Below are 26,685 nucleotides of genomic sequence, written 5' to 3'. Positions count from 1 at the left end.
ATAGTTTTCTTGAAAGATCCCAGATTAATGATGTTGTAGTAGTCGAGTAAGTTTAGTATGGAGGCTTGCACCACTAAACGGAATGAGGTTGCATCGAAGTACTTTCTGATGATTCTTAGTTTCCATAGAGTCGAGAAGCCTTTTTTAATCAATAGCTATGTGTGCGCTTCAAGAGTAAGGTGATGGTCCAAGGTAACTCCCAAAATTTTTATGGAGTTGACAATAGGATAGACTTGACCATTCAAGGAAATTGAAGAATTTTTGAGTTTGTCAATTGGGCTAGCTAGGAAGAATTTGGTTTTTTCTGAGTTGAGTTTCAGTTTGAATTGGGCCATCCATTGATCGATTTGCTTTAATATGAATGCCTGGTGACTCTTTGTTTCAGGGGATAGGTTTGTTAGGGGAAAAACTAAAGTGATGTCGTCTGCATAAATGTAAAATTTGACTTTTAAGCTTTGCAGTAGGTTCCCCAATGGGGCTAAGTAGATGTTAAATAGTGTAGGGGAAAGGGGGGAACTTGTGGGACTCCATATGAATTGACCCAGCAATAGAAATGATTGTTGTCACTGTAAACTTGGTATGAGCGTTTCCTTAAAAAACCCTGGAACCATTTTAGGACATTACCCGAAAGGCCAATTGACTCCAGACATTCGAGTAGGATGTCATGATCGACTAGGTTGAAAGCGTTACTTAAGTTGAATTGCAGGACCAGAGTGCTTGAACCCTGACTGAATAATCTGTGGAGGGAATCTAGTAGAGAGGCAATAACTGTTTCCGTGCTAAACCCCGGATGAAAACCTGATTGGTTGTCGTGCAGTATGTTGAATTTATCCAGGTAAGCTACTAAGTTCTGGTTAACCAGGCCTTCCATCAGCTTTATAAAAAATGGGATGCTCGCGATGGGTCTGTAGTTTGTGGTCAGCTTAATGGATTCCTTGGGGTTTTTTATGATCGGAGTGATCAGAATTTGGCCTGAGGCATTGGCTTGGCTTGGCTTGGGACCCATCCATCCAGGTACGGGGAGGAGAATTGCGGGTGGGGGGGCTCGAGAGTCGGTGGGTTGGGGGTCTCACGGGTCGGCGGGGGGGGGAGCTGATCGGATCCCTCCTGCCCGATCTTGTAGGGGGGTCGCGTAGCCAGGAGGGCTTGGGCTCCCTCCTGGCCCGATCGTAGTCGGGGGGGGGGGGGGGGAAATTCTGTAACCAGTGTTGTTTTTGACAGACACCGGTTACAGAATTCAGCTGTTAAGCGAAGGACTGGCTCCTCCTTCACCTAAAAGCTCTTGTGTTGGGCGTTTGGGATTTAGGCTGTTTTTGGTTGATTATATGTTGTTAGTGTAGACGTAGTGGTCTGGGTGTTTAAACAGCTGAACGTAGAGGCAGGCCATTATCAAAAAAAACCTCCTTTTGGACGTGTTTTTTTGCTAATGGACATTTTTCCTGCTTCTACTTTCAACGTTTAAGGCCTTAGGCCAAAAGGGGACTTATATGGGTTTTTTTATTATTATGCCCCTCCATATTTTTAACACTCTGTGTGCTGGGGAAAGCTTTGTTTCAGGCAACTATCTTGGAAACTTGCTTACCAAAACCTCTGTTCACTGTCCACATCGATGATTTCTCTCCTTTCTATAGTTTCAAGAGCTAATTGATGCTGCAGACAGTGTGCTACACAGGTGCTCTGAGAGCCAGGCAATAGGTCTGCAGGGAAAACAACAAGCCATAGTAGAAAACTGGGAGTCCCTGAAGAGTAAAGTAGAGCAGCGGAAGCTGGATTTGGAGCAGGCTTGCAACTACTACCATTTCCTCACCAATGTATGTATTTAGGCTTCTTATTCCTATTTTGTTGTCTATTGGTTTCAATTACATGGAAAATGTCCTTAGGCCATCTCTTCAAATTATGTAGGTGTATGAATTGACACTGAAAATTTTTTCTTATATAGAGTTTTAGAAGGTAGTGAATTGGACATAATGGTTCCTTCCAGGTTTTCAGTGGCACTGTCTTGGTAAGCACTGCTGAAAATTTGGTATTACTCAGTGAGCAAGACTTATCAGGACAGAAGTTGCTTCTATTTGGATAAGTTCTGCTGAATATTGGGCCCCTACTTACTGTCCACTAGACTAGTCCAGAAAAGATGGATTATATCCTTCTAATAGATATGACAGAGAACAAAGACTTGTGAATCTTGCCCCATAAGGAGCACTATGTAACCAAATACTTTTCAGTATTGTCTGTCTCCAACAGATGGTAGATGGACTATCCCTATAGAGATGTTGTTACTACTTGGGTTTCTATCAGGTACTTGTGACCTGGCTTGGCCACTGTTGGAAACAGGATTCTGGGCTAGAAGGACCATTGGTCTGATCCAGTATGGCTATTCTTTTGTTTCTATGAGAGTACCTGAACTTCCTGTACCACATGGCTCAAGTTTACAATGGTGAGTTGAACCGCTGGGGCCAGCTGGAGCTCTCTGGGCAGTGGCAGCAAAAAGTAAATAAAGAAAAAATCATTGGAAGGAAATCCCAGGCACTGAGCCTTGGCTTAATCTATAGGACTAGTGACATCACTGGCCTGGGCATTTGGCACCCTTTATTACCAGCATGCTGAACCAGAACCTCACCTGGTTCATAGGCTAAGCCAGCCCTGTATGTTTAAATTTGTAAAATACACAATAAATCCCTTAAACTAAGTCATTAGTTTTTAATCTGGCTTGTTGTGTCATGCAAATAGATAACAGCTCTAATTAGATTATGGACTTCTTAAAATAAATCCTTGATTAATAGTGAAGTGCCATAATCTAATTAGAGCTGTGATAAATAGTAGTTGAAGATTCTTATCACAGATTACAGAACTTTATCTCCCTATTAATTAGTTCATGCAAATAGATAAACCATAGCCAGACAAAAACATGCAGAAGAATACACTTATAGTGCAAATACTGTTTATCTATATACAGTATTCCCCCGATATTCGCGGGGGTCCCATTCCAGGAACCCCTGCAAATGTTGAGAAACCGCGAATACGGTTTTTAGCAGGGGAGACAGGAGAGGACAGCTGGAGTGCCGGTGAGTGAAGGAAATCACTCGCGATATGCTCCGACCACCTCTTCCTGTACTAAAGTCGGGCCTCACCAATCAGGAGCTGCTTTGACACGCAGCTCCTGATTGGTGAGGCCCGACTTTAATACAGGAAGAGGCGGTCGGAGCATACCGCGAGCGATTTCCTTCACTCGCCGGCGCTCTGGCTGCCCTCTCCTGCCCGGTTATTCGCGGTAGGAAAATACCGCGAATGACCGGGACCGCGAATTCGTGGGGGAGCACTGTATCTCTAGAACCTTTATAAATATAGTTCTTCTAAATCAGGGGTGTGTAAAGTCCCTCCTCAAGGGCCGCAATCCAGTCAGGTTTTCAGGATTTCCCCAAAGAATATGCAAGAGACCTATTAGCATACAATGAAAGCAGTGCATGCAATGCATATTCATTGGGGAAATCATGAAAACCCAACTGGATTGCGGCCTTCAAGGAGGGACTTTTACACCCCTGTTCTAAATGAAGAGCCTTCAGAAGCAGCGCTCAACGGAACAAACTTTCGCGTTGAATAAAAGTTTATGCGCTGGCTTCCTTATTGGCTCAATTAATGTTTTATATAAATGGTGCAAACCACTTGGGTAAGAAGAATCAAAAGATCAATCAGACAATACACTCTTCTATTTATTTTAAAGCATGCAACATAGGAGTGAATATGGATACATCTCTTAGGGCTCCTTTTACTAAGGTGTGCTAGAGATTTAATGCGCGGAATAGTGCGTGCTACATTGCCCCGCGCGCTAGACCTTAACGCCAGCATTGAGCTGTTGTTAGTTCTAGAAGCATAGCATGCGGTGTAGCGCATGGTAATTTACTGCGTGTGCTAAAAACGCTAGCGTACCTTAGTAAAAGGAGCCCTTAGTGTTTAACAAAAAAACATTAATACGTTTGCATTGTATATGGCTTGTAGACACTCAAAATTGAAAGTGGGAGAAGAGAGCCTCAGATCCCCTCCTATAAACCGAAAAAAGTTAATTCTAGGTTACACCGGGGTCCAGGAACCTCATCAACATAAAAAAACCTTCACACTAACTAGTTCTTAAGCCTTGTGCATTGCATATACTGTACGTTCCAGTCTTAGTTTAAATAACATTCCATGAAAATCAGGATACTTATCTCAATAATGAGGATCAACGACACCAACGGTGGCCAGCGTTTTGCCGTCAAGGCTACGTGAGGGTGTGCCACAGTCAATACAATCCTAGTGAAATTACTCAGGCCACATATCAGGGCAGCAGAAACGCTGACATGCCGATGAGGTTTATGGACCCCGGTATCTAATATAATAAAGCGGTAAGCCACGCATGCGCACTCTCACTGCGTGCGTCCATTTTCCATGAGATGTAGGGCACCTCAGGTAGGAGTGCGCATGCGCGCAAATCTCTCTGGCTAGTCGTCGGCGTCTTCTTCGTTCCTCTCCCTGGCACACCCGAACCCCCGTTCAGCCTCCCATCCAACCCTCCCTTCGGCTCCCTTAGTCCCTTGCCGCCGCTCCTCTTCTCTTCCCGCCCCGCGGTCCCGACAAACGTCCTTACTCCAGCAGGGGCCGCAGCACTCTAAACACGCTGCTTCGCAAATCAGGCCAGTAGAAGGCCATGAAGCAGCGTGTTTAGAGTGCTGCGGCCCCTGCTGGAATAAGGACATTTGTCGGGACCGCGGGAAGGGGGCGGCAAGGGACTAAGGGAGCAGAGGGTTGAAATATAGTCACTGATTTTCTTTAAATGGTGAGAACAGGACCCGATATGGGGGCAGCTTTGGAGGAGGGGTGTGCTGCGAGGCAGACAGCTTTGCTTGGGGGGGGAAGAAAGAAGGGGGGCCACGGAGACGAACTGGAGAGGGAGAGGGAAAGGGGGCTGCTTTGGGGGAGGGGTGTGCTGGGAGGCAGACAGCTTTGCTTGGGGGGAAGACAGAAGGGGGGCCACGAAGAGACAGTCAGGGAGGAACTGGAGGGGGAGAGGGAAAGGGGGCTGCTTTCTAGCACCCGTTAATGTAACGGGCTTTAACACTAGTAATCTATAATTAACCTTTTTGGTTTATAGGTGGAGGCTTTTTCCTCCCACTTTCAATTCTGAGTGCCTACAAGCCATATACAATGCAAACGTATTTATGTTACTTTGTAAAACATTAAGAGATGTGTCTATATTCACTCCTATGTTGCATAGAAGAGTGTTTGATTTATAAATGAATAGAAGAGTGTTTGATTTATATAAATGGTGAGTCGTATAGGTTTCATATCTCATAAATCTTTGAAATTCAACTTGAAAACTCATTAACCTAAACTTATTGTTTAGCTGTAACTACCCACTTTGCCAGTTTGTTCTGTTGAACGCTGCTTCTGAAGGCTCTTTATTTAGAAGAACTTAATTTGCATAAATTTGTAAAATGGCGGCGGGGGAATGGGTAACTGGGGGGACTTTTTGTATGAGACTTATTGTTATTCTGTAAGTTAGGTTTTATTTCTATACGGACTTTGGATATATAGAATTCATGAAAATCTTTTCAATATAAATGTATTGATAAAATAAATTTGTAAAATGACTGTAGCCATTATACATGCTGACAAATGCACATACACTCCTACACTTCCTTCTAAGTATATTACAAAAGGCTTTGAATTTGTAAAGCAGAGCATGTCCCAAAATGGATATTTCAATTCCCATGTCAACATTCTATGTAAAACTGAGCTTGAAGTCTTCTTGGTAAGTGTCTGAGTTCTGATCACATGCTTGTTAAAGTGCGGAGTCATGCAAAACTGTTTGCAGACAGGAGAGCTTATAAATAGACTGGGACATAAATCAAAACTGCAGATATGCCAAAGGATAAATGATGCTTCATGTCCCTGGGGCACATACTTCAGTAAATAGCTAACATGCCCTGTACAGTCTACTACATTCCTGCAGCCAGTCATAAAATCAGTTTTTATCAAGAAAATCATGATACTATTTATAATTTGGACGAGTCCTATTCTAAAAGATATGGTCACAAATGGCAAAAAGCAAAATGAATGAGGAGAATTTTAGGGCAGCATCAGAATCCTGGTTAAACGATATTAATGGGTAATATCTCGATGAAGTCCGAGGGGCCAGTAATATGAAGCCTGGAATTGAATTTCAAGGATATATCTGGAAAGTGGTGTGTGTGAGGCCACTGGGCCTCCTGTTGCTACCTGTTAAGAATAAAGTGCCTGGCATTCCCTTTCTCTCTGAACCTCAGTCTGCTAATAACGAGAGAGCACATGTGGAGGGCATTATTATTCAATATTTTTATTTTTGCTCCACCGCTAACAATAAATCAAGACAATGGAGGGGGTTCCTTTTTCTTATGCTGACGATATCCAAATCTGTTTTCATATCACTGATCCAATTATATCAATTCATAACTTAAATCTCTGCCTTAATACGGTTATCTCAGAATTTCACCCATCAAAATGTGAATGCATATGCTTTCCTTCCTTCTCCAATATACCGATGTGTCCACCATCAATAGAAGGTCTTCAATTGAAGTTTTCAGATTCAATTAAAATACTTTTGATGACAAATTAACTTTTAAATCTCAAATAAATTCTGTTATTCATTCTTTAGTCTTCAACCCATCAGGCATTCTTTGGTCTTCAACCCATCAGGTCTGTTCAATCTATTCTATCACCCACGTTGCTACATCCATTAGTTCAAGCCTTGGTAATCTTGCATCGTGATTATTACAATTCTTTATACATGGAACTTCCACTTATTTCTTTAAAAAGACTGCCACTTGTTCAATCAACAATAGTTAAATTACTTTACTCTGCACACCGGTTCAATCGTGTAATCCCTCTTTTAAAATTGGAACATTGGCTCCCACTCTCTTTTAGAATAACTTTTAATCTACTGATCTTAGTTTACAAGGCTCCCTTATTACATGCCCCTTTATATCTCAGTAAAGTGCTTATTCCTTACACTCCATTTAGATTGCTGCGATCTTCTGATGATGATCTTCTTGTTCTTCCACCGTTATCTGAAATCTGTCTGACGTCCTCCCGGTTATCAGTTTTTCGGTATACTGAACCAAGACTTTGGAATGATTTGTCAGGCCATATTCGGACTCTCCCTACACTGGCTGAATTTAAAAGGAAACTAAAGACTCATTTGTTCTGTCAGTGTTTTGCTGTACAGCCCACATCCTAGCGTATTACAGATTGAAAGAGATGGAAAGAAAAAGAGGAGGAAAGGAAAATTGGAAAAATGTGTTTTATAATATGATTAGTGTTGTATGTATTATGATTTTATTATATTATATTGGGTTTTAATATGTTTTAATGGAAACTGTTTTAAGCCTTTTGGGGCTATGTGGCGGTATATCAAATGTCAATAAAAGAAAGGAAGAAAGATTCGTGGGGGACACATTTTCAGTGTCTGCCCTATAGACCAAGTAAAACCAATAATACAGTCAGCTTATTGCAGCCACTTGATATTGGCCGGTGGTTGCCGATGAATTCATAAAATCAAACAGAAACATATTTATTACTAAAATTTATTGATTGTTTAAATAGACTACCAAAGCAATATAGTACAGTAAGAACTATTATCTGATTATCAACGTCAGTTATATACAATCAGTGTAAGAGGCTAATGGACATGGTTGCAAATGGTTGTAAGGAAAAAAACATCAATAAAAATAAAGATAAAAATTTATTGATGTCCTGACTTTGAAAGGGAAATCCAAGTGATGTATGCAGTGGTAATTTTTCTGAAAATAAAAAACGGTACTGGGTCAGGGGCTTCCTTTTTTTTATTTATTTATTTATTTTTTTTACTATATCTGCAGTGGGGGGAAAGAAAGTAAGTTTAAAAGGTTCTGGGTTAGGGACTTGATATGACCTGGCTTTTTGGTAAGGTTTGCTTCTTTGCAGATTATATCAAAATCTGCAGTAGGGTAGACAGCCCTGATGGTGTGGATGATCTGAGGAAGAATATAGCAAAGCTTGAAGAATGGTCTGGAATTTGGCAGTTAAGATTTAATGCTAAGAAAATGTTTGGGGATCTTGCCAGATACCGTATATACTCGAATTAAACCGGGATTTGGGGGCCAAAAAACCCAGTTTATATTCGGGCCAGCATCTCCCTTCCAGACTTATTGCAGGCTGCCACCAGGCTCTGCCCCCTATCTCCCTGCCCTGTCCATCGAACCTCCTCTGTTGATCCCTGGTGGTCTAGAGGTGCAGCGGGCAGGAGCAAGCTTTCTGCGCTGCTGGCCTGCTGCTAGCCTGGTCAGTCTGTGAGTTTTGGTTTCTTCAGCCACTGAGCGGCTTCCTGACTGGCTCCCATGAGGGAAGGAGGGAAGGGAAAGAAGGGGGCTGGGTGCAGAACCTGACAGGGCAGGGCACTTGAATATTAAGCCGCCCGACTTATGGAGGTCGACTTATATTCGGCTTGCCTTATATTTGAGTATATACGGTACTTGGCCACTGTTGGAAACAGGATACAGGGCTTGATGGACCTGCATTCTGTCCTAGTATGGCAACTCTTATATTCTTATGGTTTTTTCTGTAACTGTTATGGCTAGCATTTTAAAAATACACTGATCTTAGCAGCTGAATATCGACATACAAGCTTTTGCACATTTTCCTGGAATAAAGATAATCCTTATATCATTAGTCAATGAGTTCCAGGCACTAATGATATAAGGATTATCTTTATTCCAGGAAAATGTGCAAAAGCTTGTATGAGTTCCAGGCACTAAACCATGGAAATGTCACAGAAATGCACAACTGACGTAAGCAAGAAAGCTTTTACCTTACTCTGTTGCCATTTCTCTCTGGAGTTTAGGTGCGAGACTATTTTTCATGGACAGCGGAAATGATGAGAGAGATGAAGGCAAATGAGACCATTCGGGGGGTGTCCACTTGCATCCAGCGCCTTAAAGGACACCAAGACGTGAGAGCAAAGATTGAGGCACAAGAGGAGATGTACAGTACAGTACAGAAGCAGGGACAGGCCCTTCTGCTGGAGGAGAATGCTCCAGTAACACAGGTACAGAGTGTAATATACAAAAATAGGCAGCCAATATTTAACCTTGAGTTGTATGTTTTCTTAACCTCCAGCCACTGTGGGGTTTTCCATACCCAGTTATTTAGTGCTGGGCCATATCTAGATACCAGTTTTGGATACCCAAGTATTCAGCAGCTGCTAGACATTATCGGGAAACCACCGATATTCAGTGCCAGTACTCAGAAAGCTATCCATGCATGGACGCTAAACATCTAGCTCTTTCTTAGCTCGTGATCAGACCACCCCAGCATTAACTAGATTCCCCCCCAAATCCTATAAATAGCATCCAAAATTAGGTAATAAGTATCAATTGGCTTAACAAGCAGTAATTGGCAGTAAATTGTTGTTACATACATAAGTGACTTACACCCCTATTCTGTAAACTAAGCACCGTAAGGCATGCGACTTCAGGAGGTTCATGAGCAGTGAGAACCAAGAGTTCCTTGACAAGTTTCTTTATAAGTTTGGCTGTCAGTACTTCTTTTCAGTATGTTACTAAAGGTCTTTTTCAAGACTACCTGAAATAGAGATACCAGTGTAATTTCCTGTTATCAGTTTAGTATGTCCCCTGAGCATAGACGTCGTAACGGGTGGGGGGGGCACAGGAGCCATGGCCTCCCCAAATTGCCCGTCCTGTAGGTCAGGGGGGATGTGGGCTGACTGCTGCCCACCACCGCTGCTGCTCTCTGCCCACCACCGCTGCAGGAGGGGAAGGGCCAGGCACGTGCAGCCAATGCATACTACCAGCCCACAACCCTCCCTCTGATGTCAATTCTGATGTCAGAGAGAAAGTCCAGGCAGCCATTGGCTGGCCCATACCTTCTCTCCAACATCAGAATTGACGTCGGGTTAAGGCTTGTGGGTCGGCGCCACTGCATGCGCCTAGCTCTTCCCTTCTTGGATTTGCTGCAGCAGTGGGCAGCGAGCAGTGGTGGACCATGAGGGGGAAGGAAGAATCAGCGGTGGGTAGGTCAGGCTTTGGCACGGCAGGGAGGGAGGGACTTAGACTAGCTTCAGTGGTGGACTGGGGGAAAGGAAGAATTGGCGGCGGGTAGGCCAGGCTTCGGCGCAGGAGGGAGGCAGGCAGGCAGGCTTTGGGGGAGGGGGTGGGACAAAGGCTGGAAGGCAGTGAGGGGAACATAGGAAGGAGGGAGGAAGGAAGGAAGAAAAGAGAGAGAGGCAGAGAAAGACCAGGTTGGGGGGGGGGGGGTGTTGTAAGCAGAAGAAAGAGAGAGAGAGAAAGGCCTAGACCAAAGGGAAAAGACAGGAGGCAGATGCTGGACTATGAGAGGTGCACACAGAGGGGGGGGGGGAAAGACCCTGAGAAAGAACAGAGAGATGGAAGATTATAACAGAGGAGGGAGAAAGTGGGAGCCTGGAACAAAGGTGGTGGTAGGTACAAAGGAAAACTGACACTGGATCTGGGGAGGTTAAGCAGAGGGAAAAGAGAGAGAGATCTGGTCCAAAAGGGGATGGGGCTGGATTGTGAAAGAAATGTTGGATAAGAAAGAAATATAGGATGCACAGTCAGAAGGAAGTGCAACCAGAGACTCATGAAATCACCAGACAACAAAGGTAGGAAAAATGATTTTATTTTCAATTTAGTGATCAAAGTGTGTCAGTTTTGAGAATTTATATCTGCTGTCTGTATTTTGCACTATATTTGTCTATTTTCTATAGTTGTTACTGAGGTGACATTGCATATTTTAAAGTCATCTGCCGTGACATCTTTGAAAAACCCCCAAATATAAATGATAATTAACATTTTCTCTGCGTACAGTGTGCTTTGTGGTTTTTTTATTTTGTGGTTACTATTATGTATTAATAAGATTATATTGTGTGTATATGAAAAATGGATAGAAGAATTGCATTACAATTAGTATTACTGTATATACTCGAATATAAACCGAGATTTTGGGGCCAAAAAATTGGCCCAAAAATGGGGGTCCCGGTTTATATTCGAGCTAATACACCCCCTTCCAAAATTATTGCAGGCTACTGCTGCCACAAGGCTCTGTCCCCTGCCGCCCTCCCTGTCCTAGTCTCATATCTCTACTACTGATTGCCGGTGGAGGTGCAGCGGGCAGGAGCAAACTTTCCAAGTTCCTACCCCGTAGTTAACAGGCTTCCGTGAGTGTCTTCAGCTGCTGAGAAGCACGAGCAGGCGCGCGATATGGCGCTGCTGCTCAGTGCTGAGCGGCTTCCTTAATGGCTCCTGCAAATTTTTTTTTATCCCTCCCATCCCTTGTACAGCAGAACCCTTGCCAGCTTCAATCCCTCCCTTCTGTGCAGCTGCAGCAGAACCCTTAAGCAGCCCCCCCCCTGCTGTGCAGCCGAACCCTCACTGGCCATCCCATCCTTCCATCTTTCCCTCCCATCTGAACCCCGCCAACCGTGAGATCTACATACCTCCCTCCACAGAGCAGCATCAGCAGCACTCTAAACAGGCTGCTTCGCGGCCTTTTCCGCTGGGGCCTTCCGTGCACCGCGTTGCTGATGACATCATCAGTGATGTGGCAGAGGGAATGCCTCAGCGGAAGAAGACCGCAAAACAGGCTGTTTAGAGTGCTGCAAACGCTGCTCTGTGGAGGGAGGTAGTAGGTCTCGCGGTCGGAGGGTCAACGGGTTCGGACAGGAGGGAGAGATGGAAAGATGGGTGTCAGCAGGGGTTCAGCTGCGCAGCAGAGGCAGGGGGAAGGGGGCAGGGGGAAGTGCTGCTGCCGGCGAATCCAAGGACCAGGGCTTATTTTCAGGGTAGGTCTTATTTTCGGGGAAACATGGTAGTCTGGCAGTTTTGATTAATTTAATTAGGTGATCTCTAGTAAGGTTATATTTGATTATTAGCTTTGTTTGTCTTTTGTTTTACTATTATGAATGTTGGATTGTAACATAAGCTGCCTAATACTGAGGATAACATGGTCTAGAAATTGTCACAATAAATACTGGAAAGCCAGAAAGGAGAGAGAGAGAGTGCACATGGAATTTGATTTTTACATCCACACACACACACACATGTTCCAACTAAGACTGCCCACAGCTAATTCAGGCATGACTAATGATAATTGCAAAGGGAAATTGTTCACCTAGAATACTTTGCAGGGCAGTATAACATTCACACCTTGAATAATCAGCACATCAATATTGACTGAGGTAGACCCTGCCAACAGTGCCAATAAATATATGTATATCTAATCTAATCTAATACTTGGCTTTATATACCGAGTCTTAATTCTAAGAAGGCTCGACCCGTTTACAATAGTTAACTTAAAAAAATATAAACCATAAAAGAAAAATTTCAAAAAGAATTAATTCCCAAAATGTTTATTGAATAAAATAGTTTTCAAAAGCTTACAAAAAAATAGAAGAGATCCAGAGCTTCTTATAAGGAGAGGAAGATCGTTCCAAAATTGAGGAAACTTAAAAATCAAAGACTGGCCAAAAATCTTAACTCCTCTAATCCCTTTTCTGGAAGGGAGAAATAATTTATATTGTTGGTTGCCCTTGCAAAAGAGAATCTGTAAAGATTTCAGGATAAAGGAACTAGAGGAGTGAAGATACCATAAAGAATTTTTTAAAAAACTTTATTTAGTTTTTAATGCCAACAAAAAGCGCAATACAATTTATATACAAATAATGATAATCAACCAAGCACTTATAATCAATCAGTATCTATACAAAAGATAAAAAATTCCCTGCCCCATCCATCATTACCATCAGGAATAATATCAAAGCAAAAGATATACCTCCTCTCGCTCCCACCCACTGGATACCATAAAGAATTTAAAAAATAACACAAGCACATTTAAACTGAACTCTAAAATAAACAGGAAGCCAATAAAAACTCTGAAGCAACGGTGTCACGTGATCGAACTTACGTTTCAGATTTTTGTAATACTGAGGTAGATGACATTACAATAATCAAGCTGTGATAATATAATTGACTGAACTAAAATAGAAAAGTGATGGTGATGAAAGAGATCTCTGACCTTCCTCAGCATACACAGATTAGAAAAGCATTTCTTAATCACAGAATTAATTTGTTCCTTGAAAGAAAGCGAGGAGTCAAAGACGACTCCCAGAATCTTAGCAGAAAACTCAATTTGTAAAGAAGATCCAGAAGCCAATGTTACAGAACTAGGAAGACAATCCAGTTTTGTATATTTGCATGTATATTTTCAAAAGTCTCTCCCTGATTCCCAGTTGACTGAGATTTGGGTTCTGTTCCTCTTTGCCAGATCCAGGAGAAACTGCAGGCATTGTTGGCAGAAAAAAAACAACTGTACCAAGAGTGGGAGTTGAAAAAGAAGTGGTTGGAGTGGGTGCACTCGGAGCAGGTCTTCTTCAGAGACATAGACCATATGGAGAAAATTCTGAACTCCCAAGAGGTGGGTGAGTCACTTGAATGAGGTGCAGAGAGCTGGGCACTTTGCAAAAACTTAGCCCACCAGATCTTTTATAATATTAATAACAGTTTATATACTGCAGGACCGTGAAGTTCTATGCGGTTTACAATGATTAAAAGGTGTTACAAATTGAGTAGAGTTAACAAAGTTAAAAGCTAGTGATTAACATCTCTAGAAATCAGTTATGGTAGAATAAGATTGTATAGATCAGTTACCTAAATACTTCAGGAACAGATATGTTTTTAGGCGTCTCCTAAATTCCTCATAAGTATTAGCGAGCATAAGTAATTGTTCCAGATCTTTAACCCCCATAATGCTGCCTGATATGAGAAAAGATGCTGATGATGTTTTTTAAATTTACATCCTCTAACCTCTAACATCCTCAGTTTCCAGTTGTAATCTTGCTGGACAGTAGCCCAAAATTTCTAATTCCACAGATACTGCAGTGAACTGGTCTTGTATATTCATCTTAACATTCTAATAGTTCATCCAACATACTGAACATACCAGATTATTGAGGTGGTCCTCTCACTGTTATTTTATTAACACTCTGGAAGAAAAATAAATTTTGTACCAGACAATTTTCAAAGCCATTTAAGCAGTAGAAAAAATTTTACACTCAAATCTGTTTCCTGAAAACTGCCTTCTCTTGGTGTGGCTACAAGTTTGGGCATTGTAGTATAACATGTGCTTGTAGCGACATTAAGGGAAGACATTCACAAAGATCTGTTTAGATTGGGTGGGAGAAGGGAGAAAACACACAGAGAGAAATTTTATAAACGGTGCCTACTGGCGCCTAAATTAATTGGGAAACGCCGTTTGAAATGGCAAGCTACGTCAAATTTAAAGTGCCTACCGGCGACTAAATACAAGGTGTTGGAACCACGCAGTGGCATAGTAAGAGGGGGAGGGCGGTCCACCTCAGGTGCTGTCATGGTGTGGACGCCGGCATCCCTCCTCCTCTCTGCTCCCCCCGCGCCTCTTCCCACCCCGTGGGTGCCCCCTTTCCCTGTACCTCTAGTAATTCACTGCCGCGAACAATAATTTCAACGTGCTCTTTGAGACTGTCTACTCCCACTGACGTCACTTCCGGGGTGATGTCAGTGGGAGCAGACACAACCCCGTAATGTCCTGTCTAAATTAGATTGTAAGCTCTTCTGAGCAGGGGCTGTCTATTGTATGTTAAAATATACAGCGCTGCGTACACCTTTTCAGCGCTATAGAAATAATAAATAGTAGTAGTAAGTGGTGTAAGAGGGAAAGCCGATGTGGTCACAAGGAGCATGTTGAAGTTGTCGCTCATGTGGTGAACTACTGGAGGTACGGGAGAAGGGAAGGAGGCATGCACGCGGCAGGGTTGGGGAAGTAGCGGGGGGAGGAGACGAGAGAGGGTTGCAACCACCCCGGGCGCCTCTTACCCTCGCTATGCCATTGGAATCAGGTCTCCAGAAGTGCCTATCGGCACCTAATGCCATTATAGGCGCAGTTAATGCTAGAAATGGCATTAGGCGCCGTAAAGTGCCTACTTAGGTACGAGTCACATCAAAGATAGGTATCTGAAATATAGGCCTTGAAAACCCTGGCCTACATTTCCAGCTAGTGGATGAGAGAAGAGTGTGAAAGGTAAAAGAAGCATTAGAGAACAACAGGAAAGATTAATAGTGCAACATTTAAGAAAGTAATGGAAGAAAGTTGAGAAAAAAAAGATAATTGTGAAAGAAAGCTGAGCAATTGGAATACAGAAAGATATAAAATTGGGGCTTAATTTGTAGATTAAAAAAAAGGAAAAGGAATCCTGGAGCCAGAAGAGGGGATGGGGAAGTAGGAAAAGTAAAAGAGGGACTGAATTAAGTTGTAACGTGACTCGGCTGTTGTGGTGCTGCTCCAGACTTACAGTTACCTAGACCTGTCAGTAATTTTGGGCCCTCGTTAGATGCCGGAGGGCTCATTTTAATATTAATGACCTCATTTTTAATGCTAGTGAGATCATTTGCATGGCAGAGTTGTAGAATTAATGAACACACGGAATAGCACATGGTGGGCCATTTTGTACATTGGGTCAGCAAATTAGGTCATCACTAAACCAGTCAAACTGGGAGAGTTTTGTGCATCCTGCCCTCTTCATTCCCTGCAGGCTTCCTGTGTTCCAGGCTGTTCCCCCAGAAATTAAGCCGAGGAAGAGTATCTGTGTGAAATGTTGGGATGGGAGCATTAGCAGAGTAAGGTGTGCATGTAGACCAGTGGTCTCAAACTCGCAGCCCGGGGGCCACATGCGGCCCGCCAGGTCCTATTTTGAGGCCCTCGGTATATTTATCATAATCAAAAAGTAAAATAAAACCATTTTGATCATATGTCTTTTTACCTATAAATTACAATATTATTATTAAGACTTAGCCAAAAGGAAAGATTTATAAACTATAAAGAGTTTTACCTCATGAAAAATTGTCATTTCTTTAATAAGAAGAAATTAACTATTCTTTCTGTGGCCCTCCAAGTACCTACAAATCCAAAATGTGGCCCTGCAAAGGGTTTGAGTTTGAGACCACTGATGTAGACAGACAGATGGACAAACCCCTTTGCTATCATATGTATCAGTAATTTTTGAAAGCAATTCTGATTTTAAAAGCTGTGAAATGGGTTTGTGAATTGTCTGTGTTTTTGGATGATTCCAAAGCTTTTCTAAGAGTTGGCCACTTTTACAGAACCTGCCAGCCCTTCATTTTCAGAGTCAGTAGGGAAGAGACTTCGGCACAGCTTTCTTTGCTGTGAGGCATTAATTAAACTAATGCAGGAAGTGGCTTGGTTGGCTCTGGAATGGTCACTGAAGAGCTGTTAATTCGCCAACAGGGGTCGAGTTAACACAAGATCTATTGACCAATCAAAAAAAAAATCACATGTAGTCCATCACAAGGTTGCCCACATGCTATGCTGCGAGCCGCAGAAGTGAGTCTCCGCATTAGAAGTCACTGTACAAAAAAATCCTAGAACCAAATTTCAGAAAAAAAAGCCATTACACGATTTATCCACTTACTTTAATGACTAGTATTCGTGTACCTATCCTATCTGTTTAAAGTTTGTACTGCTATTTTGTAAGTTGTCTGGCCAAAATTAATTCATTTGGTGACCGAGTATTAAAAAAAAGTCCCTGTGCAGTCAGCATTAATGCTGATTATACGAGTACTTTTCAGCATTCACCTACCTGCTTTTTATGTCAGATTTTTACATTCTTGACCCTTTCTCTGAATTGGTTTTGTTTTTGTAATCACTCTCCTCTCCATCTGGAGGAATATCTGTGTGCAGTACTGAGAGAAAACAGAAGCTTAGCAACTTTTAGAAGCAGGGATGGTTCATTAACTGAAATTTTAACCCTTCAGCCTAGGGAAACTGAATATTCCAGACACGTGTCACAGTTGGGCAAACACTCAATATCCCTGGTGCCAAGAGAATGTTTTTCAAGCCCAAGCCGGCAGCTTCTGCATTCAGCTGAGTCACAGCATTTTAGTGGTGCATTTCGTAGGATACACAGGGATAAATCTTGCCCTCTACCTAACTCCTGTAAAATGTATCATCAGATACCGTCACTTCAGCCCAAAAGGTTCAGATGCTATTTTCTTCTGAAGCTTTAATCAGTTACTCCTTAACCAATCTTCAGGTATTACCAGCCAATAGAATTTTCAGGATATTTGCAAGGAATATGCATGAGAATGCATGCAAATATGGTTATTACATATATGTATGGTGGATATATCATAACAAATTCACTTACCGGTATATATTGCAGTAACCTCTCAGTTCAACGCGGTTAACAACAAGCAAGAGACTGTACAAGCACCATGTATTATAATCACATTCAGAATAATTTGTCAAATAAGTAGGTCTTTAGCATTTTTCTAAAGGAAAGTTTGTTTGTTATCATGACTGAAAAGGGTTTATTCCATGATCTAGCTTGAAAAGATATAATTCTATGGAAAAATCTTTTGTATATACAACCTTTTACAGTAGGAAATGTAAATAATCTAAAATGCCGAGAAAAATGTTTTCTGTCAGTAAATTTAAAGTGATCAATAATATAATCAGGTATAAGGCCAAACAATGTCTTGTAACAGGTACAACCCAACTTGAATAATATTCTTGTCTCAACTGGGAGCCAATGTAGCTTCTGATAGAATTTAGTTACAAGATCAAATTTTTTCAAGTTGCCTTTTGATATTCTTTTTACTGGAGGCTAGATATCCTGAAAACCTGACCAGTTAGCTCGGGGCTGAGGATGGGTGTGGAAACCACTGTGAGTTAATGACAGAGCAAGGACAGCAGGTGGTAGTGGAAAGAGTGGCGAGCAAGGCTAAGGAGATTAATGCAGTGTGTGGTGCCTAGAGAATAGAGAGGGAAAACAAAATAATATTTTGGTAGGAAATAAAGGGGAACTTTTAAAACATGTGTATTTAAAATAGTTCTTAAATATCAAATCATTTTGCATACGTTTTTCCAGTTTCTTAAAATCAGTAATGTAGCCACAGAAAAGGTTTGAGTATTTCAGCAAGAATAGTGGAACAGTAGTCATATTATTCCTTTATTTCTGCCTATCACCATTATCAGGGACTTGAGCTACGCCTTCCTCATCTTTCCCCTCTCATTCTCTCCATCCTTCTCTTCTCAGCATCATTTCTCCTCCCTTCATTGTACAGGGTGCCTGAAACCAGAGTTCTTGGTTTTAACCAAAACCAAATCAGCAGTTGAAATTTGCCACTCAGTTGTGGCTGCAGTGGCTTAGCAAAGGTATTGGACACCCAGGGAGGTGGCGTCCCCCCCAGCCCTCCCCTACTTCTTAAAATCGTTCCCAGTGCGAGCAGCTTCTCTAGCCTGCTGCTCATGCTGGCTTTCCCTCTGACATCACTTCCTGACCCTGTGACCCAGAAGTGATTTCAGAGGAAGCCAGGCCGGCACAAACAACAGGCTAGAGTAGTTGCTTGTGCTAGTGAAGATTTTAAAGAGGTACAGGGGGGAAGGGAGCAGAGAGGTGCTTGCGCCCCCACGCCCCTCCTTACTATATCACTGTTCCACTGAAACTGAAGCTAAAAATGGTGCATCCCCCAAACAGAGATGGGTCTCCCCAGCCTCTCCATCTCCTGCCACCCTACCAGCAAAAAGTAGATCTTTCCAGCTACCTCTGGCAGAGTGTGTCCCCCCTCCCCCCCCCAGTAGAGAGTGTATCTTCTCAGCCCCCTGACAGAGAGTGTGTCCTCCTGCCCCCTCCAATCAGACAGAGGGTTCTTATGGGTCCTTGCTCCCCCCAACCACAACTCCTATCACTCTCCCACCCGAATACCCTTCTGGAACTGCCCTAGTGGTCTAGTGGCCTTTTCTGTGCAGGAGTGAATCCAGTCATTCCTGACGTCACTTAAAATGGCTGCTGCAATTCCTACAGCAGCCCTGCAAGACTGCCGTAGGATGTCCTAGCAGCCATTTTGAGATCGGAAGTAGCATAAGTAGGTGCAATCCCCAATTGCTCCTGTCCATACTGCTTCCAATCTCAAAATGGCTGCCAGAACCTGCTGTGGGAAATCCCAGCAACCATTTTGTCTGAGGAACTGGCAGGGGCAGGAGTGACTCGGTTTTTCTCCTGTCTTGGAAGAGGCTACCTGACCACCAGAAAATGTAAAGGTAGACCCATTGTCTTTAGGTGGTAGGGGGAGGGGCAGGGAGAGGGTGGTCAGCCAACCTGGCATGATGGTAGCCCTGGGGGACTCACTCTCGCAGTGGTGAGGGTGGGGGACAAGCAGAGAGTGGCTACAGAGGTCAGGAATTTGGGTTTCAGCCGAAAATGTCATTTTCAGCCAATATTGATGCATGACCGAACATGTATTTTGGACCACTTTCGGTGGTGAAAGTGAAACCAAAACTGAAATTTAGTTGGCCTCTACCTCATAGGCATCTCTTCTGCCTTCTTTATAACTTTTCTCACATCTTCAGTTCTTGCACCTTCCCCTCTTCCCATTCCTTTTCTTTGTCTCCCATCCCCTCCACCACTACATCCTATTCTTCCATCTCCATATCATTCCTCATCCCTAGGTTTTTCCCACACTGACCTCTTGCCTCTAACAGCTCTCCATTCCTCTTTTCCCCATCATTTTCTCAAAATTAAGCAGTATTTTTCCTTTACCTCTTATCCCCTTCTACAGCATCTCCTCTTCTTTCAGATCTGCTTCCCTGCAATTTACCCTCCGCCTCTCTCAGATAATTTGACTGAATGGAATGAGCTCATCTCTTGTCTGGCAACTACCATATACAGTACAATCTATGACAGCATGGCAAGCATTTTCAAAATTCAAGTGCCACCACTTCCTTGCTCGTGGTCTTGTGCTTTACGAGATTAGTGCTAAAGAAATATTTCACTTATCTAGGTTTATTACCTCCTGTTACCTAGGTGTGAGGGGGAAACACAGAAGGTTGTGGAAGAATTTTCAGATGTGCATATGGAAAATCTGAATGTGATGAAATTATTGGAGTCATCTCAAGAAGCCACTAGATCTATTGTGATAGTGACCTTTGCATTAGAGCCTGATAGAAATTGCACTTTTTGTTCATTTTTTGTATAAAGATTCTCTTTTCTTTGGACAAAAGGTTCAGGCATATTCTAATATCTTTAGAAAGACTCAAGATAAACATAAGGCATTTTTTTGCTTTACCAATAAGAGATGGAAATTAATTTTTTTCTGAAGTTTCCTCCAAAATGTATTTTCAAGTGTGAGGATGTTCAGTATATTTTTTGTGATTCTAATCAACATAAGCAATTTATTGAGAGGAAATTTGGGGACTTAGGGTGACTCTCCTGTATGTAGTCAGGGAGGTTAATTTAATCTGCTTTAAAAGTTGTCAACCTTTTTTACTTGTTTATTTTTCTAAAGTTTGCGTAATATTTGAACATACTGGTACTCGTATTTGTACCATCTATTTCTACTCTTCCACCCTCCTCCCTCTTTTTGGTAGGCTTGAGAGTCCAAGTTCTTTGAATATATGTATTTTCATTGATTTGTAGTTCTTTATTTTTCATGATAATGAGGGCCCTTTAATTAAGGCATGGTGAAATCTAGATTTAGCACATTCTAAGGTAGGATCCACAGAGTTTCATGGTAAAGGTTCTATGGGGTAGATCACCAGGTCTTTCCACAACCCATAGAACTTAGCCATATGATCACTGTAGTTGGTATGTCATGTGTTGCCACCCTCCCGGCACTTTGAGATGGCTATGGGATTAGAGGGCTTCATTGATTATACCCAGGCTTTTGATTGTGTTGAGCATGACAAGCTTTGGGAAGCAATGAGTGAGGTAGGAATGCCAGTGCACCTGATCAGGTTAATCAGATTGCTCTACTACAATCAAGAAGCTACAGTGCGAACCAGGTATGGAGATACAGAATGGTTCAAGATTTTAAAAAGGGTACAAGACAAGGACGTATCCTTTCACCTTTACTTTTCAATCTCTATGCAGCAGTAATCATGCGGAAGCTGGACTTAGATGATTCAAATGTTGGGGTGAAAATAGGCAGAAGAACCATCAGCAGTCTGAGATATGCAGATGATGCTACACTGCTGGCAGAGAACGAGAAAGACCTCAAGAAGTTGATCCTGAAGCTTAAAGAAGAAAGCGAGAAGATGGAACTTTACCTGAACATCAAGAAGACCAAAATCATGACTACCACCAACAAGAAAGTTCACATAAAAATCAGCAATGAAGAAATAGAAGTGGTTGACAGCTTCGTTTTCTTTGGTCTCTCATTGATCACAGTGGCAGTTCAATTAGCATGGGAGCATTCAGCCATGGTGAGCATGGACCAAATATGGAAGTGCAAGGAAGTCTCAGTCATCACAAAGACTGATCTCTAGCATTGTGTTCCCAATCTCGACATATGGCTATGAAACATGAGCACTCACAAAAGCAGATAGAAGGAAAAATCGATGCCTTTGAGCTGTGGCACTGGAGGAGACTTCTACAAATCCCATGGACAGCTAGGATCACCAACAAAGATGTACTTGATCATATAAACCCAGAGTTGTCCCTGGAAGGCAAGATTACCAGATAGACACTGACCTATTTTGGACATGTGATAAGGGCGAATTCACTAGAAAAGGAGGTGCTACTCGGAATGGTCAGTGGTAAAAGGAAGCAGGAGAGACCAAAAGCCTGTTGGCTGGATACCATCAAGAATGACATGGGAATAAACATCAAGCAACTGAAAGAAGCCAGGGAAGCATGGCGATGACTGACCTACAGGGTATCCAAGGGTTGGACACAACTAAATGGATAGTAGTAGTAATACAGGACTTATAATGTGCTAAGCCCAGATTTATTATGGAATTAAAGTTGGGCATTATCTTTTTATTTTGCTGGTCAGGTGCTAATATTCTTTTTAATGTGTGGTGCATGCAAAAATTAGCATGGGGATAAATCCTACATTCTATTGAAGAGGTTCCAAGCACCTAATTCTGTAAATGTTACCTAAAACAGCAGCCCCCTTCAATAAAGGGACCAGCCGCATGTCAATCATGCTTTGACGCTGCGTAAAGAATTGCGGCTAACTGCGCCTATCACAAAAGTCTCAGGCACTGGTAATGTAGGCCTGGGTTTTACTGGCCTACATTGAGACACTGAGGGGTCCTTTTATCAAGCCATGCTAGCGGGGTTAGCGCGTTGGACATTTCATCACGTGCTAACCCCCGCGGCCGGCTAAAAAACTAACGTCTGCTCAATGCAGGCGTTAGCGGCTAGAGCGGCAGGTGGTTTAATGCACGGTATTACGTGCATTAAACCCCTACCGCAGCTTGATAAAAGGACCCCTGAGTTCTTATGAGAATCACGCCTAGCAGCACCTAAGCTCATCTCTGTCCCTAATCATGCCTACTTTGATCTTAGGTACCTCACTGAAGACGCAGTTATGATGCCTAACTAGTAGGTGCCTCCAGGTGCTTACTTTTTTTTTTAACAAGTTTTTAATTGGTGTTTAATGTCATGGCCAATTACTGTGCCAGTAAAAACAATTAAGTTAGACATTGGTAAAGTGCTACTGCCGCCTAACTTATGGCGCCATTTACAGAATCAGGCCCTAAGTGCTCCCTTGTTAACTCTGTGATATTCAGTTAATGTGAACACACCAGCTGGATAATGTGGGAATGCCACTCTCTGCCCATGACACACCTCCTGCAAAAAAAAAAAAATTAATAGTTAACACACGCTTAATGCATGCAAACAGGCAAAATACCACAAGGCCTACAAGAGGATTAGAATTTCCCCATTAGTGAAAGATCTACACAGGTTGTCAGTATCATTTCATTTGAAATTTAAGCTTTTGACCATGGGTCCCCAAAGTCCCTCCTTGAGGGCCAAATCCAGTCGGGTTTTCAGGATTTCCCCAATGAATATGCATGAGATCTATGTGCATGCAATGCTTTCAATGCATATTCATTGGGGAAATCCTGAAAACCCAACTGGATTCAGCCCTCAAGGACTTTTGACTATAATATTACTCATAAATTGTCTTTATTTATTTATTTTATTTTTAGGTCGTTATATACCACCTATCAAAGTTATCTAAGTGGTTTACAATCAGGTGTTAACCCTTGAGACGAATCAGTTTAAACTTGGTTGTTTGAGCAATGGTTAGACCAAATCAATTTAAAGTAGTACAAATTACTGTGCTTGGATAATTCTATGGGAGGGGCCTTAGGCATCTGGGCCAATCAGAGTCCTGGCCCCTCGATGCATCCCAGGATGTACAAGGGGGGGGGGGGAAGGCCCGCCATTTTGAAGAGGCGAGTCTACTGGCCACAGGGAGTAGGTATCCCTCTGGCCAACTTTCATGAACAAGGTGGGGGGGGGGACGGGGAGTCATCAGAGGCATGGGGGGTGTCGTCGGGGGCACGGTGGTGGTGGCAGGAGTGAACATCCCTCCTGCTGCCGGGGAGGGTGTGTGTGTATGTATTTCAGGTGGGTTGTTTGACTGTGGTGATGGGAGGGAATGGGCATTCTTCCCACTGCTGGGGTTGTGTGTGTTGGGGGGTGGGGTTTGCTTAACGGCAGCGGCAGAAGGGAATGGGCATCCCTCCTGCAGGGGGTGTCACGGGGAGGGGGCAAAATTTTATGGCAGGTCTGAGCTGTCAAGCCTTACTTTCCTGTCAATGCCTGAGCCAATCAATACTCAGGCATTGATCAGAAAGTAAGGCTACAACTCAGACCTGCCGGAAAATTTGGCCCACAAATGTAGGACATTGGAGGTTAGGAATTCACCCAGTGATAACAGAGAATCGCCCGGAGTGCTCATTTAAATATTAATGACCTCAATGTAATACATTTGCATGGCAGAGTCAGACGGTGGGCCCTTTTGAGAACTGGCTGGTAGAATATTTCCATGCTAAACTGACTAGAACCGGTTTAGCGACCATCGTTAAAGGCACAGTGGGTTTTGAGAATCTTCTCCTTTGTCTTTACCCTCAGAAAAGCAGTACAGTGTGAATTCGTGATTTGCGGTATTTTATGACTGCCTCTTCTGGTCAGAAAATACAGGGAATGAGTCCGCTAATCAGCCTTCTGCACAGCCGATTCCTCCTCCTCTCCCCCCCTGGTCAGCCAATCAGCCTTCTGCACAGCCGATTCCTCCTCCTCTCCTCCCTGGAGCATACCGGTATGATTTACTGCACCCACCGGCACCCCAGCTGCCCTCTCCTGCCTTTTTACAGACTCAAACTGGAATGGAACCCCCGTGAATTTCGGGGGAGTACTGTATATCAAGGCCCTTATCCTTAGCCTGCTCAGTGCAGATAAGATTGTCAGTTCATGAAACAGTTGATTGTCATATTTTTCTGACAATGTTTTTGAGCCATAGACTGAGATGAGATGTTGAATGGGTTCCTTTTAAATGTACTGGAACCTGCAGGCTCCTGTAGATGTTATAATTACTTTAATCCACAGTTTTAAAATGTTCCTTAACTATAGGGTGTGTGGCCAAGGAGTCTTGCTTGAATTCAAGATGATAGCTCAGTTTTAAACCTCTCCTCTCTAGTGATTAGAAGGGATGCAGAGGGGCCTTCACCTTCATACATCCATCACAGGTCAAAAACTTTCCAAGGTTCTAGTTCCTGTAGCTTTAACCTCATTCCTTATCTGCTATAATAAAACCCTTAGCACACATGCGCACTTCAAACTCCATGTGTCCATGATCCGTGGTTCTGTGCCGCGCATGCTCAGTGCCTGCCTTAGCTGATTTCCAGCCCCAATCTCCGAAACTGGATGACTTTCTGCCTTCTGACTACGCTGCTTCTTCTCACCCCCGGACTAGGGAGGAGGGAAGGGAGAAGGGGTACTACTGGACAGGGGGAGGTAAAAGTAAGGGAGAAGGGCTACTGCTGGACAGGGGGAGCAGGGAAGGTGTGCTGCTGTTCGGGGGGAGGTAAAAGGAAGGGAGAAAGGCTACTGCTGGACAGGGGGGAGAGACAGAAAGAAAGACAGACAGACAGGGGGCCAGGGAGAGAGACAGAAAGAAAGACAGACAGGCAGGGGGCAGGGAGAGAGACAGAAAGAAAGACAGACAGGGGGAGAGAGACAGACAGAAAGAAAGAAAGGGGCCAGGGAGAGAGAAAGAAAGACAGACAGAAAGAAAGAAAGATAGAGAGAGAAAGAAAGAAAGAAATACCTAAGTCTACTCATCTATTCTAGCACCCATTAATGTAACGGGCTAAAAAACTAGTACCTAATAACTCACTCTTCTGGATGACACAGTAAAAAGGCTTATTACTTCTGGGACCTAAATTGATAAAACCTTGTTTGCAGCACCTGTCTAAAATCCCAATTAGATAAAACATTTTTCAGGTAAGATAATATTTGCATAGCAAAATGCGCAAGAATGTAGATTGCATTCTCAGATCTATGCATGCTATTTTCCATTCATAAACTACCTTATCAATTGCAGTTTCAAAGGTCTATGGGTGCTTTCTCTCCCCACCCCCAAGTTGCTTTCCTTTTGAAATTTTGTACGAAGTGCACAGTTTTAAAAACTGCCTCCTTAAAGTCTATGACAAAATTCACAGTTTTCAGCCAGATCGTACAGTATAATAATCCTTTTGTACTCAATGATGGAAAAAAAATCTACATTAATTTCCCTACAGTTACATGCTTTCAAGTATGATCACCCCCCCCCCCCACATTAAAATAAACATGACATACGGCTGCCGTCTTTTTTTTTTTTTTCCCAGTCAGGATATTTATGCTTTTTCCTTTCCATAGACATGCTGTTCCTTTGTACTGTGTTTACAGTAAAGTGTGAAAGGGAAGTGCTTTTAGTTCATTTCACTGAAAATGACTTTTTGGAGGTCTGTGCCCAGATTCCTAGCAGTGGAACAGAGAGCATGAGTGAATGGGAGGGGTGAACTCAGGAAGGTGAGCGTAAGGGTGAGGGTGATTAGTGAAGTGCGTTGAAGGGGAATCAGGTTCTCATTCGTTCTCAATGACAGTGTGACAGCTTTGACCTTCCGCCAGGTTCTAAGGTTACGTCCAAGTTCCTTAAACCTTTTCAAAAAGAATTTCACTGTGGCATAACCACAGGGCTGCTGCCTGTGAAGCAAGCAGGACATATGGATAACATTAGCAAAACGTGCATCCTTTTATTTATTTATTTTATTTTATTATTGCGTTTCATGGTGCCACGATTTGGACAGGCTGTAGGAAACTCTGCTAAGACTTGTTAACACAAGCTTTGCTGCTCTTAATGCAGACGAGCAAAGAGAGGCTAACTGTAAAAGACGGAGAGCATATACGTTCTATTTTGCAACAGGAATGTAGTGGCTGACCCTTCCTTTCTGCTTTTAAGTCTGGATAGCAGACACTTGGATTTGCTGTTTTCCTTTCTTGGAGACTAAACAATTGGGTCCCGAGTGGGTCTGTGGCCGGCATTCTTGGCTCAACGTTCCTGCTTCTTCAGTCTCACTGTCAGACCCCCACCAAAGGCACAAACTTTGTGTGATCTATCTGCCACTTCTTTCTGCATTGGAATCATTTGAATCTGAAAAGGTGGATGAACTGTGTGGGGTTTTTTTTCTTTTTAGGACTAGTGGGTTTTTTTTTAAATGGTTTTATGCAGGAAAGATTGTCAGCGTCTGACTTCTGGCTTTGGTTGCCAGAGTGGA

General features: G+C 42.9%; 1 protein-coding gene across 3 annotated transcripts in view; it reads left to right on the top strand.

Moving 5' to 3' along the window:
* SPTBN5 (spectrin beta, non-erythrocytic 5) overlaps nt 1-26,685 on the top strand; it is a 349,132-nt gene that overhangs the window by 172,153 nt on the left and 150,294 nt on the right. For all 3 annotated transcript variants that reach the window (XM_033951049.1, XM_033951047.1, XM_033951048.1), the window contains exons 34-36: nt 1,632-1,811; nt 8,888-9,091; nt 13,345-13,494. In XM_033951049.1, the coding sequence (XP_033806940.1) occupies nt 1,632-1,811; nt 8,888-9,091; nt 13,345-13,494 (534 nt within the window). The remainder of the gene's footprint in view (nt 1-1,631; nt 1,812-8,887; nt 9,092-13,344; nt 13,495-26,685) is intronic.

Source organism: Geotrypetes seraphini, chromosome 7 (assembly GCF_902459505.1).
Source record: "Geotrypetes seraphini chromosome 7, aGeoSer1.1, whole genome shotgun sequence".
Taxonomy (NCBI): domain Eukaryota; kingdom Metazoa; phylum Chordata; class Amphibia; order Gymnophiona; family Dermophiidae; genus Geotrypetes; species Geotrypetes seraphini.
Note: the sequence above shows the minus strand (reverse complement) of the source record. Positions and strands in the feature narration are given on the sequence as shown.